Below are 15,095 nucleotides of genomic sequence, written 5' to 3' on the forward strand. Positions count from 1 at the left end.
TAAATATTTGAAGGCATGTTTAATTCAGCACCTATTAGTTGGATCAGCTTGTGTTTCTAAATAGCAAAGCAAGGAGGTAGAGTGCTCTCATACTCAAGATATCGTGACTTTGGTTAGAAACCTTTGTCTGCAGTGTGCTGGCTGACAGCTTAACCTAAACTGTGACTGTGATCTCTTTCCCAAGGGTTGGACTAAAGAGAGCACTGATCCCATGGGCTAGACACCATCTTTCTAGAACTTTCCAGTTTCTGAAAAGTGTGTTGGGAACAGAGAAGAAAGCCATTGCTGCTCTCAAAGCGTAAAATACAGCCGCATTTTGAGACTTAGTGCATAGAACCAGGTGGAGTTGGAATGGAGAGGGTACTGGGTACAGCTGCTTTTCTGCAGTGGTTTCAGGAGTCTCGCAAAGTGTGTTTGAGTGCCGCTTCTGCTATTTTGCACACTCTTCTGAATGTGCTAGGTAGATAGAACGACCACATTTTAGTCCTAGCTTTTGTTCTCTTTCTGAATTCACAATTCTTTTTCAATAACACACCTGACTTAAGTGGTACTGGCCTTACCTAAAGAACCAAGAACATTTCTAAGTTCACCTGTGCATTTAGGGCTTAAGAAAAATCAGAACTTTTTTTTTTTTTAAAGGTATGCTTTTTTTTTGGTGAGGAAGATTGGCCCTGAGCTAACATCTGTTGCCAATGTTCCTCTTATTTTATTTTATTATTTTTCTCCCCAAAGCCCCAGTACATAGTTGTATAGCCTAGTTGTAAGTCCTTGTAGTTCTTCTATGTGGGGTGCTGCCACAACATGGCTTCATGAGCAGTGTGTTGGTCTGTGACCAGAATCTGAACCCGTGAACCCCGGGCCGCTGAAGTGGAGTGTGTGAACTTAACCATTATGCCCCTGGGCTGGCCCCAGAATGTCTCTATTTCCATTAGGTGACCAGAGGGTGAACCTGTGATATTACAAATAGAATAATAAATTAGCTGTTATTATATTTCCATTATTTTAGGAAAAAACCAAAAGAGCCTCTGGAATATGGTCGGAGACAGGGATCAGCCCATGCATTTGCAGATGCCACCCCTAGAGCCTCACCTGACACTGCCTGCTCTGCTTTTGGTGTCCTGGGAGCACTGCTCTTCAAGGCTGAGAGGGACACGTGTGTCATGCACTAGGCAGTTAACCGCTGATTGACTCCATAATGAATATCAGTGAAACTCTGTAATCATTGCAGTTCTGAAAACCCTGTCTCAGCCCATCCAACAGTGACACATACACCACAGACCAAGTCTACCTAAGCACACACACACTCAGGAGAAACCCAATGGGGTTTGATTAGGCTGTACGTGGGGAGTCAGCCGTGAATGCTCCAATTTCTTCATCCAGGCTCTGTGTTCTGATCTCTCTAGGGTCATGGATTTCTTTGTTCTCAAAGACTTAGAGTACATGTTTGCAAAAATGTCATTTCTTCCTCATGGACGAAGCTGTGCTCTGCCCTCATGCAGGCGTTTGTGTGTGTGTGTGTGTGTGTGCGTGCGCACATGCATCATTATGCCCTGTTCCTTTAAGAAAGGTTAACATCCAATTTTGGATTGTAAGTGAAAAAGGGGAAGTTGGGAAGCCACAGATGTTCCCCTGAGTGTGGGTAAACCACATTCTCAGATCTCCGCAGGGAGCCTTTTTTGGGGGATGCAAACCCAGCCCTGGGCTGAGCTTGGCCCTCGGGGGACTCCTTCTGGGGCAGGCTGCGCTCGGGAGAGCTCTGGTGCCTGCCACCAAACCAGGGGAGGAAGGAGTTGTCCTGCTGTCTGTGGACTGCCCTGGCAGAGCAGCTGTTCCTCGGGGAACTGGCAGCACCATCCACTTAGAAGGTGAACTGTTCCCCATCTCCGTTGAACAACCCCGGGCTGGCAGCCCCTGGCAGCCATGTGTTCACAGTGTTCCGTGATGTCTTATGTAGCCACAGAAGCTGGCCTCCCCCCTCGCAGTTCTTTTTTTAGAATATTTGGGGAAAGATGGAGCTGGGATCTCATGCCCTCTTCCTACCGAGCCCAAGCCACAGGCCATGCCCGGCTCCTTGTTGGACCTCTGCTGTTAGGCCATCTAGAAACTCAGCCTCCACCTTTGCCTGACAGTGCTGCTCCCTCCTTCTCTCCTCACACTCTCCTTCCTGCCTCGGCCCCCTCATTCTCCACAGCACCCCCAGGACGAGGCTGCAGGTGTGGGAATAACGAGAGGCAGTTAGAGCTGAAGACAGACCTTAAAGCCTAATGCCAGATATGGCTGTTCCCAGAGTCCAGTGAAGAAGACAATGTCAGAGCACTCCAAGTTCTAGTCTGCTTTCCCATCTCAAGATCGTTCCTGTCTCCTCCCCATGGAGACCCCTGTCTTCAGCCCTGCCGCTAGGAAAGCCCCTTGCCTGTAGGGTCCAAGGGTACGCGGGTGTTGCTAGACTGAGAAGCTAGTCAGGGCAGGTGGAGGACAGCTGGGGCTGCCTGTCATGGTCCCCTGCCTGTTCTCGCCTCCTCATACCACAGTCAGCTGAGCTGGACACACATGTGCATACATATACACACATGCACACATGTGCACATATGCATGTGACTTTCAGATAGCACAGATCTCAGAGACCATGCAGCAGCCTGAATCCCTACCGAGGAAAAGACACCTTTCCATGAGGACAAGCCACCTGCAGAGACCCAGCCCACAGCGGGGTCCTTTTCCCACTGTCGTGAGGAACAGTTCTGGGTTCTCAGACCAGGTCTCAGGGCTCCCTGCACAGAGCTCAGAAGACTCTCCAGGATGTCAACATGTCTTTCCTTTTTTTTCTTTTTTCATTCCTTTCTTTCTTCTTTTTTTTTTTTTCTTTTAAGTAATTTATCTCACATTGCCTGCAGGAAGGAGGCTGACCATCAGCCAGAAACAGAGGAACTCCAAGATATAGTTTCTAGACCAGGTCTCCTACTCTCAGTGGCTCAAAGAAGCAGGCAGATTCTTGAAATCACAACTTTCCTGGAGGGGATCAGATCTTCAGGCAGGGTCCTTGGGCTCCAAAGGCAGAGGGAGCACCGAGACAGTTTACTCGCCCTTGTCCACAGCAAGGGGGAGGGAGACGATGCCTTCCTAGAAGAGTTAGAAACTCCTTGAGGGATGAATTTCATGCCAGTGTAATATTTTTAATCAATTAAAAAAATAGGCATGAGCTTTAAAAATCATCCAACCAGTTACTAACTGCACCTGTGACAGTGTCTAACCTCGACCCGTCCACCTGGAGGGAAGGTAGTGGGAAGATAGCCTGTTGGGCAGAGGTGGTCGGTGCTGTGGGTTCCCTGGATGGACTTCAGTGGCCTGTTGTCACCAACTGGGACAGCGTTGTGTCACGTCAGTTCTAGATTTCAAAAAACATTAACTGGCTGCCTAAGTGTGCTCAAGACCCTGCGACATAGCAGTGAGGAGTGTTCCGTGACGTTTCCGTCAGCCTGTAGTTAGCTGTCAGTGTTGGTTATCGGGCTGCCGCTCAGCCAGGAGGGGATGTAGGTGACGGAAAGTTAAGGTGAAATGAAAGCTGGAGGGAGAAGCAATAACTGATTCTACTCAACGAGGCTTATAGATGGAAGAGTGGGAATTAGCTGTTCTGAGGGAAAGGGATGTCAAGTGAATGAAGGCTAGAGTCCCCGCCTAGCCCTGACGGTGCTTTTCTTGGAGAAAAAGATCAAGCACAATCAAGTCAGCCATTCCTGGCTCCAGCTTTACCCAGGCCCTTCACAAGTGGTGCGATGCCGGCAAGTCCACTCGCAGCTGTGGGCGCCCAGCGGAGTAGTTCTTTTCAGCCAGGGGACGGGACCGCCCCAGGGGGGCAAGGGTGCATGTTAATATCTTGGGCAATGGAGGCAATATAGAGTATTGGTTTGGTTTTAGTCATAATATTGCTTTTGAAATACTAAATGGCATTAATGGAGGATATAGCTATTTGTGTTTATCAGAGGGCCATACACTATTTAGACAGGGAAAAAACCAATACTACCCTGGGAAGATCCTAAAGATGGCGGGAAACACTTGTGCTTTCTCTGCGAGCTGGAACTGTGCCTACGTTTTGCAAGGATCTTTTTCCTCTTTGGTGATGGGTGAGATGTTTCTGAAGGCTGGAACCCCTGCAGCAAACGGGGGCCCTCCTCGCGCCGCACAGCTCCGCACCTCCATGGGCAGGCCCACAGAAAGGGTGTGGGCAGAGGTGCAGCTTGCCCTGTGGCGGCCATTCCTACTCATCCTGCTGTCTCTTTCCTGGTGGTGACCATCAGTGTTTTCTTAGCTTAGAGGTTATTCCCCCTTGATGTTTAAGGAAAATGTTTATTTTAAATTTTAAAAGAATCTTTGCTTGAAACCCTGGTGTGGGCCATGGACGGTCTCCTCCATTTCATTTAGTAGACTGTTTACCTCAGCCTTTTATTTGCTAAACTCGCTGGCTTTCCCTTTCATACCACCGTGAAATTGTGTCCCCCCTACTCCGATCAATGGGAAGCTCACTGAAGGAGACTGTGGGGGTTTCCTTTGGAGCAGCTATTTGCCTTTGGTGTCTGTTGTCCCTCTGTGTCCACTGGCCTGTCCACACCCACCCCCCAAGCTGAACCCCAAGCCCTAAGATGTCCCTAAGTATCAACTCTGGACTCACAGATGGAAGATGAGGGTTGACCAGATCATCGTCTTGGCCTCTGCTGGGCACAGACCTCTCTGGGTCTCATCTCCCAAGGGACCCATGTGCTACACATGGGGCTCCCTGACTTTGGCAAACTGGTGCCATGAGAGAAGAATGCTGCCTCCCTCCCTGGCTCCCCAGGCTTCTGGACAGGAAGGGAGTGACATCCTGCAGCCCCTGGCACACCCTTCCTCCCAGACTACTGCCTACATTCAGATCAGATGAGTAAGTGATGCGGGGAAGGTCTTGTCCAGGAAATGCCTCCTGCAGACTAGATGCTGCTGATCATCTGGATGATCTGAGCAACTGAGTTAATGTCCTGGTAGCATCACTGGATCTGTCAATATCATGGGCTGATGATAACTGATGAGATTGGCGACCTTTCTCTCTTCTGATAAACAGCCCAGTGCCGTATTGTCGCAGAACCTGATGGAGGATGTCCTCCTGCATTTCACTCTGCAAAATAACATCACACCTAGAGATCCAGTTACTTCAGTGAAAGATGCTACTAAGAAAGTAACTCAGGGGGTGACTCCATGGTGTAGTGGTTAAGTCTGGTGCACTCCGCCTCAGTGGCTCAAGTTCACAGTTCAGATCTTGGGCGTGGACCTACACTACTTCTCAAGCCATGCTGTGGAGGCAGCCCACATACAAAATAGACGATGATTGGCACAGATGTTAGCTCAGGGCTGATCTTCCTCAAAGGGGAAGAAAAAGAGGAAGATTGGCAATGGATGTTAGCTCAGAGCGAATCTTCCTCGCCAAAAAAAAAGTAACGCAGTTTTTAAAAAGAAACTTAGTCGTTTGTCCTCTGATTTAGGGGCAAACTGATCACCATTCTGTTTTTACATAATTACTTGCCAAAATACAAAATGCTTTTTTTTTCTTTCTCATACAGAATTGGTGTAACCTTTGTCTGTCTTTCCTGTCCCCCATCTGGGGACATGCCTTCCACGTCTTCCTCACCCTTGCCCTTGACACATATTTTCTTACTTATGTGGTCATGATGCACATAGCTGATGGTCATTCCAGAAGTATCGATTATAGTTTTTTATATATATTTGTATTATTTTATTTCCTTATGTTTAGTCATAGCTTGCTTTTGCTCTTAGGGACACTGATTCTTTTTATTTCCAATTACACTTCTATTTTATAGATTCCGTCTGCATTCTGACCCAGTACTACTTGGTGGGGCCATACCGTTCAAGCCCCTGAGTGACAGGGTTAAGGCACCTTCCACCCAGGCCTGGCCTCAGGCCACTGCTCTGCTCTCCCCCTTTGTGGATGTCCCCAAGGCACTCCAGACCCCACTGTTCTTATTCTCCACACTCGTATCTGGATATTTCCAAAATACATCCATTCACTTCAGCTGCCTTTTAAGCAACATCTGTTACCAGTTCTCTCTCCTCGTCTAATAAAGGAGACCGCGTATCTTAGCCTTTCTTGTTCCTGAATAATTTATGACTATTTCTCTTCCCCCTTATGTGTTTAGTAAATTGCACTCGGTGCCAGATTTGGACTCGCTGGTCTTCACACCTTCCTTCGCTGGATAGGCTCCTTAGCGGTTTACCATCCCCAGCCTCCTTTCCCCTGGGTTAGCTGTGCAAGCGCTTGTGCTGTTGCCAACTGACTTTCCCACTGCATTTTCCACATTTTATTGTTCTTGTGCCCTTTAGAAGCCTTTCTTAAGACACGCACACACAGATTTCTGTTGTTTTCTTTTTTAAAATTAACTCTTAAACTTCCTGTTTGGAGTTTTAAGCAACTTTTAAAATCTTGCTTAAATTTGTGCTTACAGGTCAGGATAGGGGTTAACATAGTATGCTCTAGAGCCAGAGCCCGTTGGTTTAGAGATTTAGCAGAAGCAGAAAATCTGAGCTGTGTGGGACAGGACAAAATTTAAGCCTCACCAGGAATCCAAAAACTACCAGCAGACCAGTCACGGGATGGAAACGTAATCCACCCAAATCGGAATGTCACAGCACAGGTGGATCCAGTGGGTAGCTGGGTGACGGTATAATAGTCTGAAAACAGAACAGAGTCGGGAAGCACCATCAGGCAGGGGCCGGGCAGCCTGCAGGTTAGCGGCCCAGGCTCTGGAGTTAGACTTCCTGTGAGCTGTGTGCCCTTGGGCAGGTTTCTCAACCTCCCTGTGCCTTATTTCCCTCTTTAAAATGATGACAATGGTATGTCTCTCAGAGGGTGGTTATGAGGAGCAAATGAGTTAATAATATATGTATAGTTTAGAGCAGTGCCTGGTATGTAATATAAGTGGTGGTCACTGTTAATTTAAGTTATACACAAGTAGTAGAATATAACAGACATTGGAAGTTATGTCACCACAGCAGGAGGAAAAGAGGTTTTGATGTATAAGCATAATTAGAAACGCGGGAATGGGGAGGTGGGGAGGTACGGAGCGAAGATTCACGTGAAGCTGGTGCCGAGGAACATGTATGAAGCATGCGGCTGGTGCCCCAGACACACCTGCCTGAGTCCCACAGCCTGTGGGAAAATCTAGATGGAGTGCTGACGCCCAGGGTGCCAGAGAAGAGTCTGTTACACTGACCATTAGTGATTTCGTGTGGATTTGGGATAAGTAGAAAGGATCACATTTAGGGTGCCCATGGCTTGGAGAAAATATCAGCACCCACTGATGGAGTGTAAAAGGACAGAGGCAATGAGCAGCTCTGATGGGGGCTTTTTGCTCCTATTAATGTTTCCCAAACCTGGGGAGGTGGGTCACTCTCATCAGTTTGCTTTGTCGTTTTTTGTTAGCATTCAGTGCCTTTCAGCCCCCTGCGGGACTTTGTGGCCTGTGGCATTGGCAGATGCGTAATGACTGTAACAGCCCAGATCTGAGAGACGCAGAAGCGAATCAGGCGCACTCGGCCCACTGTCCGGAAGCCTCAGCATACGTGCACACCTGAGGATGGATGGAGAGCGAGCCTCTGCCTCCGCAGGCCCCCCACTCTTTATTGGAAGTAATTTCTATTCTCAAAATATCTGTGAAGTTTTCTTTTTAAGTCCCTTAAACTTCTGCTTTTGGAAATTTTGCTCTGAAACCCAAATATGCAGAGAACGCAGGGTTCAAAAGATTATTTAAGAAGTAGAAATTTTAAAAATTGTTTTCTTTTTTAAGTTGAACTGACGTTTATCCTCTCCAGGCTCAGCCCACGCAGTTAGTGAACTTGTGGACACCAGCATTGGGTGAGCCGGGCCTGGCTAGACTCTTGCTTAATTTTGCCCTGACTCTAACGACATGGCCTCTCCAGAGGGAGAGGTGATGGATGTGACTGCCCCCAGGACAGCCCGAGGGACCGCTGTCCCTACCCCTTCCTGCCCTGCCCTGCTGCTGTGGGGCCACGAGAGCCTGACGGCGTCACCAGGCACTGGGCAGATCCGGAGTTTTTAATTGTTATATTAAAATATGTTCAGAAGACTGCTTGTTTGAGGTAGACTTTTCTCTAGACCTAACAAAAAAATATAGTCTTTGTGAAAATGTGATACTTCAAAAGGCCCAGTCTTTACTTTCTTTGTTCACTTGAATGGCCAGACTCTTGCTTAATTTTGCCCTCACTCTAATGACCTGACCTCAAACAGGTTGCTTAGGCTTCTCTCTAGAGAGAAGGATAGAGGAGACCTGGCTCGTGGTCGCCAGGGCAGGTGCAGAGTGTGGGCCCGGCTGTGCACGGGGGAGGCTCCCAGCCCTGCTCCCTTCCTGAGGGCTGGCAGGATTTGGGGGAGCCAGGTGCCCCAGGTGCTGTCGCTGAACTGCACTGGCCTGCGAACCCAGTTCCTGTATGAGCTGCTGCCCCAGGACAGCCTTGCCGTGAGGCCAGCATCCCGGCCACTGAGCTCTGCTCTTGGAGAGCCAGCACGGGGCCAGTGAGGCCTCCACTAAACAGGAGGAGATGAGTGCACAGGCTCTTTCTGTGCTTCGGCCAAGAGCTGCCCAGATATTGTCCTTCTGTAGGTGGTTGTTGCTTTTGGGGGAAAGAGATAATGGAGTAGTTGCTAACAGATTGCAAATCGGGCAATAATGTAATCAATTGGTTGTGATTTTCTGAGTGCTGAATAGAAGGATCCTGAAGCTGATTGTGAGCTCAGGCAGGGAGAGTCTCTGCTACGAGCCTGGGAGGGCAGGGGCCGTCCCAGGTCTGTGGGAAGCATTTGCTGGTCTCAGAAAACATTTCTGAACTTCCCCACAGGGAAATGGGGATCCGGTTATGCATCCTTTCTCAGGTTAGCTGCGTGTTTGGCTAACACACTTACTGATTAGGTTCCTATTGTAATCATTACTAATAATGATGCAAAAAATTAGTCTGTGCTTTTTAAAGAGTGATTTGGAGCATGAGTGTTTTGATGAGTCATGAGTTGGATTCCATTTCTCTTCATTCTGATGCTTTTTGTAGGAAACAAGTCAGTACTATTATCCTGCTTATATTTTTAATAAGGTTTTGACTTAAGAATCCCCAAAGAAGCCAGATTTATTTTAAAGGGGATAATGTTGCTCCCTCCCACCCCACCCCCAGGCAGGGTAGCTAAAGCAAAGAAACCAAAGAGCTGAGCCACAAGAGGCGGCCTGGTAGGGGAAGCAGGGCCTGTGCCATCATCCCCTACAACTCCAGCTTGCTTATTTGTGAAAGGTGGCAGACAACAGATCAGAGACTCCCAAGCTTGGGGTGGTCCATGGAGAAACTTCCAGGGTTTGCTGAAACTTCAAGGTCCTGGGATCTGCTACAGACCAGCGAGTTAGCATCTCGGGGAGGGGCCCACGAGTCTGCGCTTGACAAGGCCTCCGGACTCTCATGTGGCCCCTGGACCGAATGATCGCCAGAGTTCCTTCTGATCAGAAATTCTGTGCTCCTGGAGTTAATTCTACCAATGCTCACCATTTCCCCTGGGCGGGGGCTCAGCCCCCACCCTGCCTTGCTCCTCTTCACCAGGAGGCGAGTGGCAGTGGGGAGGCAGCTCTGTTATGAGCTGCATGACCGCAAACTGACAGGATTCAGACCCACGCGCAGTAGGCAGCACTTGGTTTAGCACAGAGAAGCCATGTCAAGGCCAGATGGCTTCTGACTCTTTCAGGGGGACGATGGAGGCCTGCCCGTCTGTACAGGAAGGTGTGGCTGTCGCTCACTGAGCTCCAGGCCAGTTTCCCTCTTCACCTTGGACAAGCGGGCTGTTGCAGCTCGTGTCCCCTACGCTGCTTAGCTTGTTCTTTGGGCTTTAGCTCCAGGTTTTTAGTTCTGGTCCTGCCATCTGCTCAGCGTGTCCAGCTGGGGAGTGCAGGAGACTCAGGGTGTCAGGCCGAGCCCCAGCTCCCCGCACAGCCCACCGAGGCTCATCACTGTCCTGGTGACGGCCACAGGGAGCACAAGCCTTCCCGCCGCATTTCCTTTGGGCATCACAAAGCTCCTCGAATCTGATCAAGCCCTGAGGGACCTGGCCACGGACGGAGGGGCTGGGGCTGGGTGTGTCCCCACCCACCAGACTGTGGGGCCTGATCTCTCCTCGGCTTGGAAAAAAATAGTACTCGAGGATAGGAGAAGGAAAGGGCCGAAGTGGAGACAGGTGCTCCTGTGCAAACTGCTCCCGCCGCTGGCCTGAGGCACAAGAGGATGGTGGGGTCCCTAGCCATGGTCCCTACCTTAGCTACCAGCAGTGCAGTTCAGTGCAGATGACCTGTGACCTCCCGGACATGCCCAGGCTCTTAAGAGCTGCCCTGAACCTGGCAGGCACTGCAGGTGGGGAGGAGCCCAGTCGGGTGGGTTCTGAGTGCCTTCCCCAGTCTGCGTGAAGCCCCCCAACTTTGGGCCTGAGAGAAGGGGCATCTCCAAAAAGTTAGAAAAAGTCACTTAGTGCTGGGTCATCCGGGGGAGAGGGGCCATCAGACAGCAGCTGGCTGCTGGCTGCCGAGGAGCAGGAGGCCCCTCCTGGAGATCTGCAGACACCTCCACAGGCCTCGCCCGGTGCCTAGGGGCTCCAGCCTCGGCTGCACACATAAGTGGGGGAGCAATTTGCACCTCGCAGGGAGCCTGAAAGTCTCCTTTGGATCAAAACCCATTTGATCAAACCCCATTCTGATTTTCCTTCCCCGGCGGAATGCTGGGGAAGTGTGGCTGGAAGATCTGTGACCAGCTAGGGAATGCTTTATCCTCATTATGCTTCTCGTTTAAATTTATTTAGCCTTTAACTTCTTATGGTTACTTGTCAAATCAGAAAATAGATTCATATTCTCTCTCTCTCTCATACAAAGACATTTCAAAAGGTCTCATAAGTATTAAGTGACACCAACTAGAAGAGCCTGCAATGAATCTGGGCTGAAATATCACAGTTTTCCTGAATGGGGATATTTTACATCAGTAGTCCACAGGCTAAGTGGGCTCATGAGAGGACGGGAGCATTAGTATTGGAAAAGGTGGCAGATGCCAAAACTAACTTTCCAGGGGATGCTCACCTGGCCTGGCAGTTCTGCTTCTCTGGCTTGTGAAATAAATCAAACCGCCTTCACCGCCCTGGCAGGCTGAAGGCCACAGGGACACTGCGGCTGGGGCTCATTTGGACAGGCGTAGCCTTCGGCCAGCGCCAACTCCTGTGCCCACCCCCTGCTCAGGGCCTGCAGAAATACTGCGTCCCCTGCAGGAAGAGCCCCTCCCCCGCAAACTGGTCACCGTGAGTCCGCCCAGCACCCTCCCCCATCAAAAGCCATCCCCTAAACCTGCTTCCATGTGGAGAGCAAGGGCCAGGCAGTCCTGTCCCCAGCCCAGATGGAGAGGGGTCAGCCTCCAGGAGCCCATCTGTGTGCTGCCCCAAGGGAGACAGACCAGGCTCAAAAGATGAGCACTGTCCCGAGTGCAGTGGGGACTCCCGAGATGCACAGATCTGAAGGATCCTTGAGAGGAGAAAGCGGGGTGAAACAGGAGGCAGAGCTTCCGGTTTATAGTCTGGGAAAGGGACCCCTCTCCCTGAAAGCCAGGGGGAGCGTGCGTGGCATCCAGCCCCAGGTGGCGCTTGGGGCTCCCAAGAGGGGCAGCCAGGTACCCAGGCACAGTGTTTGTGCTCAGTTTTGTTTTTCCCATAAGTAAATAGCTATTATCAAAATCTTCGTGTGTTTGAAGCCAAATTCCGAAGTGGTTAGTCATTTATTCAGCAAATAGGGCAGAGCTGTAGCCACGTGTTTCAGCACCCACAGGGTGGAGGAGGCTGGGACCTCCAGCGGCTGGGGGAGGTGGGAGGCCGAGGCCCCAGAACAGCAGGACTTCCTCCACCACGGTGCCCTGATCCTAGAGTGCATGCTCCTTCCCTCTGAACCCGGCAGACTGCAACTCTCTCCTGGCCTTGCCCTCAGGGGGACTTCATAGGATGCCCCCAGTGGCACTGGATGGGCGTGGGGGATGCCATGGCTGTAGGGACAGAGGGCTGGTAAAAATGTCTGCTGTTTTGGAGCATCTGCTCTGAGCCAAGGACTTCACTTACAGTAATCCCCACAGCAACCCTGCCAAACGTGCATCATTGCTTCCACTGTGCTGATGTGGAAACTGAGGCGTAGAGAAGTCAAATTGCCAAGTTTGCTCAGTTTGCAGGGGCAGAGCAAGGACTTGGCCCCAAGTCAGTGCTCCAGACCCCCTGCTCTGTCTTTCCCCCATCCCCCTTATCCTGGAGGTCCAGGGAGGAGGAGATGCCAGCTGCTGCTCATTTCAGTATCTTTAAAATCCCTGCTGAGCTGGGCTCACACAAAACAATGTTGCATTTCCACCCACATCTGCTGTTTCCCATCTGTCAGGGTCAGAAACAGGGGCTCTGGGCTTCCAGGAAGTCTCGGGCAGCGCTGCCAGAGGGTCCGGCTTCTCCGGATTCAAAGTGTGCTTTGATGGAGCTGAAGGAACACACTGCATGCCCGGGCCCTCCCGCTGAGGTGCCACTGCTGGGGCTTGGGTGGCTCACAGAGTATCCTGTGTTCTCTCAACAGCAAATGAAGCTCGTGGCCGAGAACCTGAAGGAGGAACTGAGGGAAGGAGAGAAGGAGAAGGCAGCCTGAGCCTGCAGGCTGCCCTGAGCACAGGCAGGGGTGCCCGGAGCAGCGTCAACACAAAGCTTCGCAAATGAAGCGACTCCCGCGGGACAGGCGCCCTCCTCCCTCTGCAGTGTCCTGGCTCAGGGCTGGTGAAGAGGCCACCAGGACCCAGCTCATGGCAGTCGCCCACTCCCGCCCTGCTCCTTCCAGGCCTCTGCCCAAGCCCCACACATCCCTCCAGCTGCCCGACCTCGCTGCAGAGCCACTGCTGCCCCGTGAGCTTCATGCGTGGGTGAACTGCCAACTCTCCATGCCGCCCCTCACAGTGAGGGCCGTCCCCGCCCCCACCACAGCCCAGGCACCTGTCGGGTAGGTTGACTGGTCAGGAGTGTGCCCACCGTCCCATCACAGGAGCCACTCTGAAGGGGTCTTCCTGCTGAACCTGAAGTAAGAGTGAGGAGTGTACAGTGAGGCAGCGTTTCCAACACCCAGACAACTCTAAGTACCTCTCTCCTAGTTCTGTTTTGCAATATGTTAAGAGACCCTTTATCAACAGAACAACAGTAACTGAGCTATTAAAGGCAGCACGCACCTCTCTGACTCCTGCTTCCCCTCCGTGGACTGAGATGGCCACTCTGTTCTGAGCCCTGGGTCAGCTCATTAAAGGTGGAGCGGTGGGAGGGGAGCTGCGGGTGGGGCTTGGCTTGAGGCTGGGCACCTGTGTGCCACGTCCAAAGCTTGCAGCCAAAGCCCAGGCGGTTCTTGGGAGGTTCTGCTGCCGCTGGAGCCTGCCCCAAGGGTACCCAGCAAGGGCCACTGGGGCTGCTTTCATGCACACAGCACAGGCCGAGGGCCAGTGGCCACCCCTGGCACCCTGGTGTGGGCTCACACCTGCAGAGGAGGGGCCTCTCACTGCCCAGGGATGCTGTCCACCTCTCTAGCTGTGCCCTTGGGGCTGCACCTCTTTCACAGGCACAATAGCCCATGTGGACCAGTAGCCTGGCCCACTGGGGTCCAGCCCTCCAGGCACAAAGGCAGTGAGTCTGGAGCCTGGGCTGCTCCCCTGACTATGGTCTAGCCGTGAGGACCACCCTGCGAGAGCAGAGCCTGGCTTCCTTCTCCTGCCAGCTGTTCAAACTCTGCCTCATGCAATGGCCTGCCCCTCCCCATTAGGGCCCATGTCCCTCACAGCCCGGGCGCCACAGACCCTTGCATGGGCCCTTCCACTCGAAAGCTGCAGGTACCTCAGCCCATCTGGGAAAGATGGGGAAGGGCAGGGAGAGGCCGAGGTCCTGTGGATTCTAGACCTGTCTCCCTCACTCGGGCCCGGCACCTCGATTCCCTCCTTCACATCAAAATGGTCGTGGCCTCAGCGGCCCATTCAAGCGTCGCGTGTCTTTGGAAGCCCCGAGTCTCCTGTCTGCCACTCTTGCTTGTTCTCTTGGTCCTACGAGACCACTGTACTTGCGAGCGTGGACATCTTTGAGTCGGCTTTGCCCTGCCCCTGCTTGGTCTAAGGTACTGCATGGCACAGTTGTTCAGTGGTTGGTTGATGCTTGACGAATACTTTCTAGAACATGCTCATGTTTTAAAACACCAGTGAATGGTAGCCACCACTACGGTCCTGAGCCTTGAGCCTCCAAGAGCTTCCTCGCAATCCCAGCTTGGGCACCTGTGATTGCTGGGAGAGGAGAAGTTCAGATGGGACCTTGAACTCAGCTCTTCGTCTCTCCCAGAGTCCAGCTCTCGGGGGTGTGAGGTGTTGGGTCCCAGGTGTGGACCCCATCAGCTCATCCCCCCGCCTGGGGGCTCACAGCTGCCTCTGAGCTGGCACCTCTCTCCAGGTGGCCCTCACCTGTGAGGAGCCAGCGCAGACCCGGGATTTCCTGCACTCGTGACTGTCTTTCCCAGAAGCATCTCTCTGTCCTTCCTCAGTCTGACTGGGCAGAACCACGGCGCTTACCCGGGACTAAGCCAGTCATGTCGGGAAAATGGGACCTGTGGGGTCTGCCTGGGCACACAGGATCACCTCCACTAGGGCCAGCCCCGAGGCCGAGGCTGCTGTGCAGGGCCGGGCACGTCCCTGCTCTTTGGCCCATCGTGTAGGCGGTCTCAGGACTGGTCTGTCCCCTGACTGTCACACTCACCCCTAACTCACCTCCCTCAAGCCACGAGATACAAACTGTCACCAAGTCCACAGATTGTCAGCAGGCCTTGGCCCCAGTGTGGTTTGGCCCCAGGCCTGACTCACTTCTCAGCCTGACTCTCTCCTCTCACACACAACCAGCGTGACATTCAGTTCTGTGCTGCTGATGTTTATCGGGCACCCCCTTGGGCCAGTGCTTTGGCTGTCACGTCCCACACAGGTGTCCCTTCTTGAGTACAGAAGTC

General features: G+C 52.0%; 1 protein-coding gene across 6 annotated transcripts in view; it reads left to right on the forward strand.

Annotated features, from left to right (window-relative positions):
• Positions 1-13,304, forward strand: part of ANO10 (anoctamin 10) — a 211,776-nt gene extending 198,472 nt beyond the window's left edge. For all 6 annotated transcript variants that reach the window (XM_070575699.1, XM_070575697.1, XM_070575701.1 and 3 more), the window contains one exon: positions 12,660-13,304. In XM_070575699.1, coding sequence (XP_070431800.1) covers positions 12,660-12,728 — 69 coding nt within the window. In that variant the 3' untranslated portion in view covers positions 12,729-13,304. The remainder of the gene's footprint in view (positions 1-12,659) is intronic.
• Positions 13,305-15,095: the final 1,791 nt, after the last annotated feature.

This window comes from Equus przewalskii, chromosome 15 (genome assembly GCF_037783145.1).
Source record: "Equus przewalskii isolate Varuska chromosome 15, EquPr2, whole genome shotgun sequence".
NCBI classification, from domain to species: domain Eukaryota; kingdom Metazoa; phylum Chordata; class Mammalia; order Perissodactyla; family Equidae; genus Equus; species Equus przewalskii.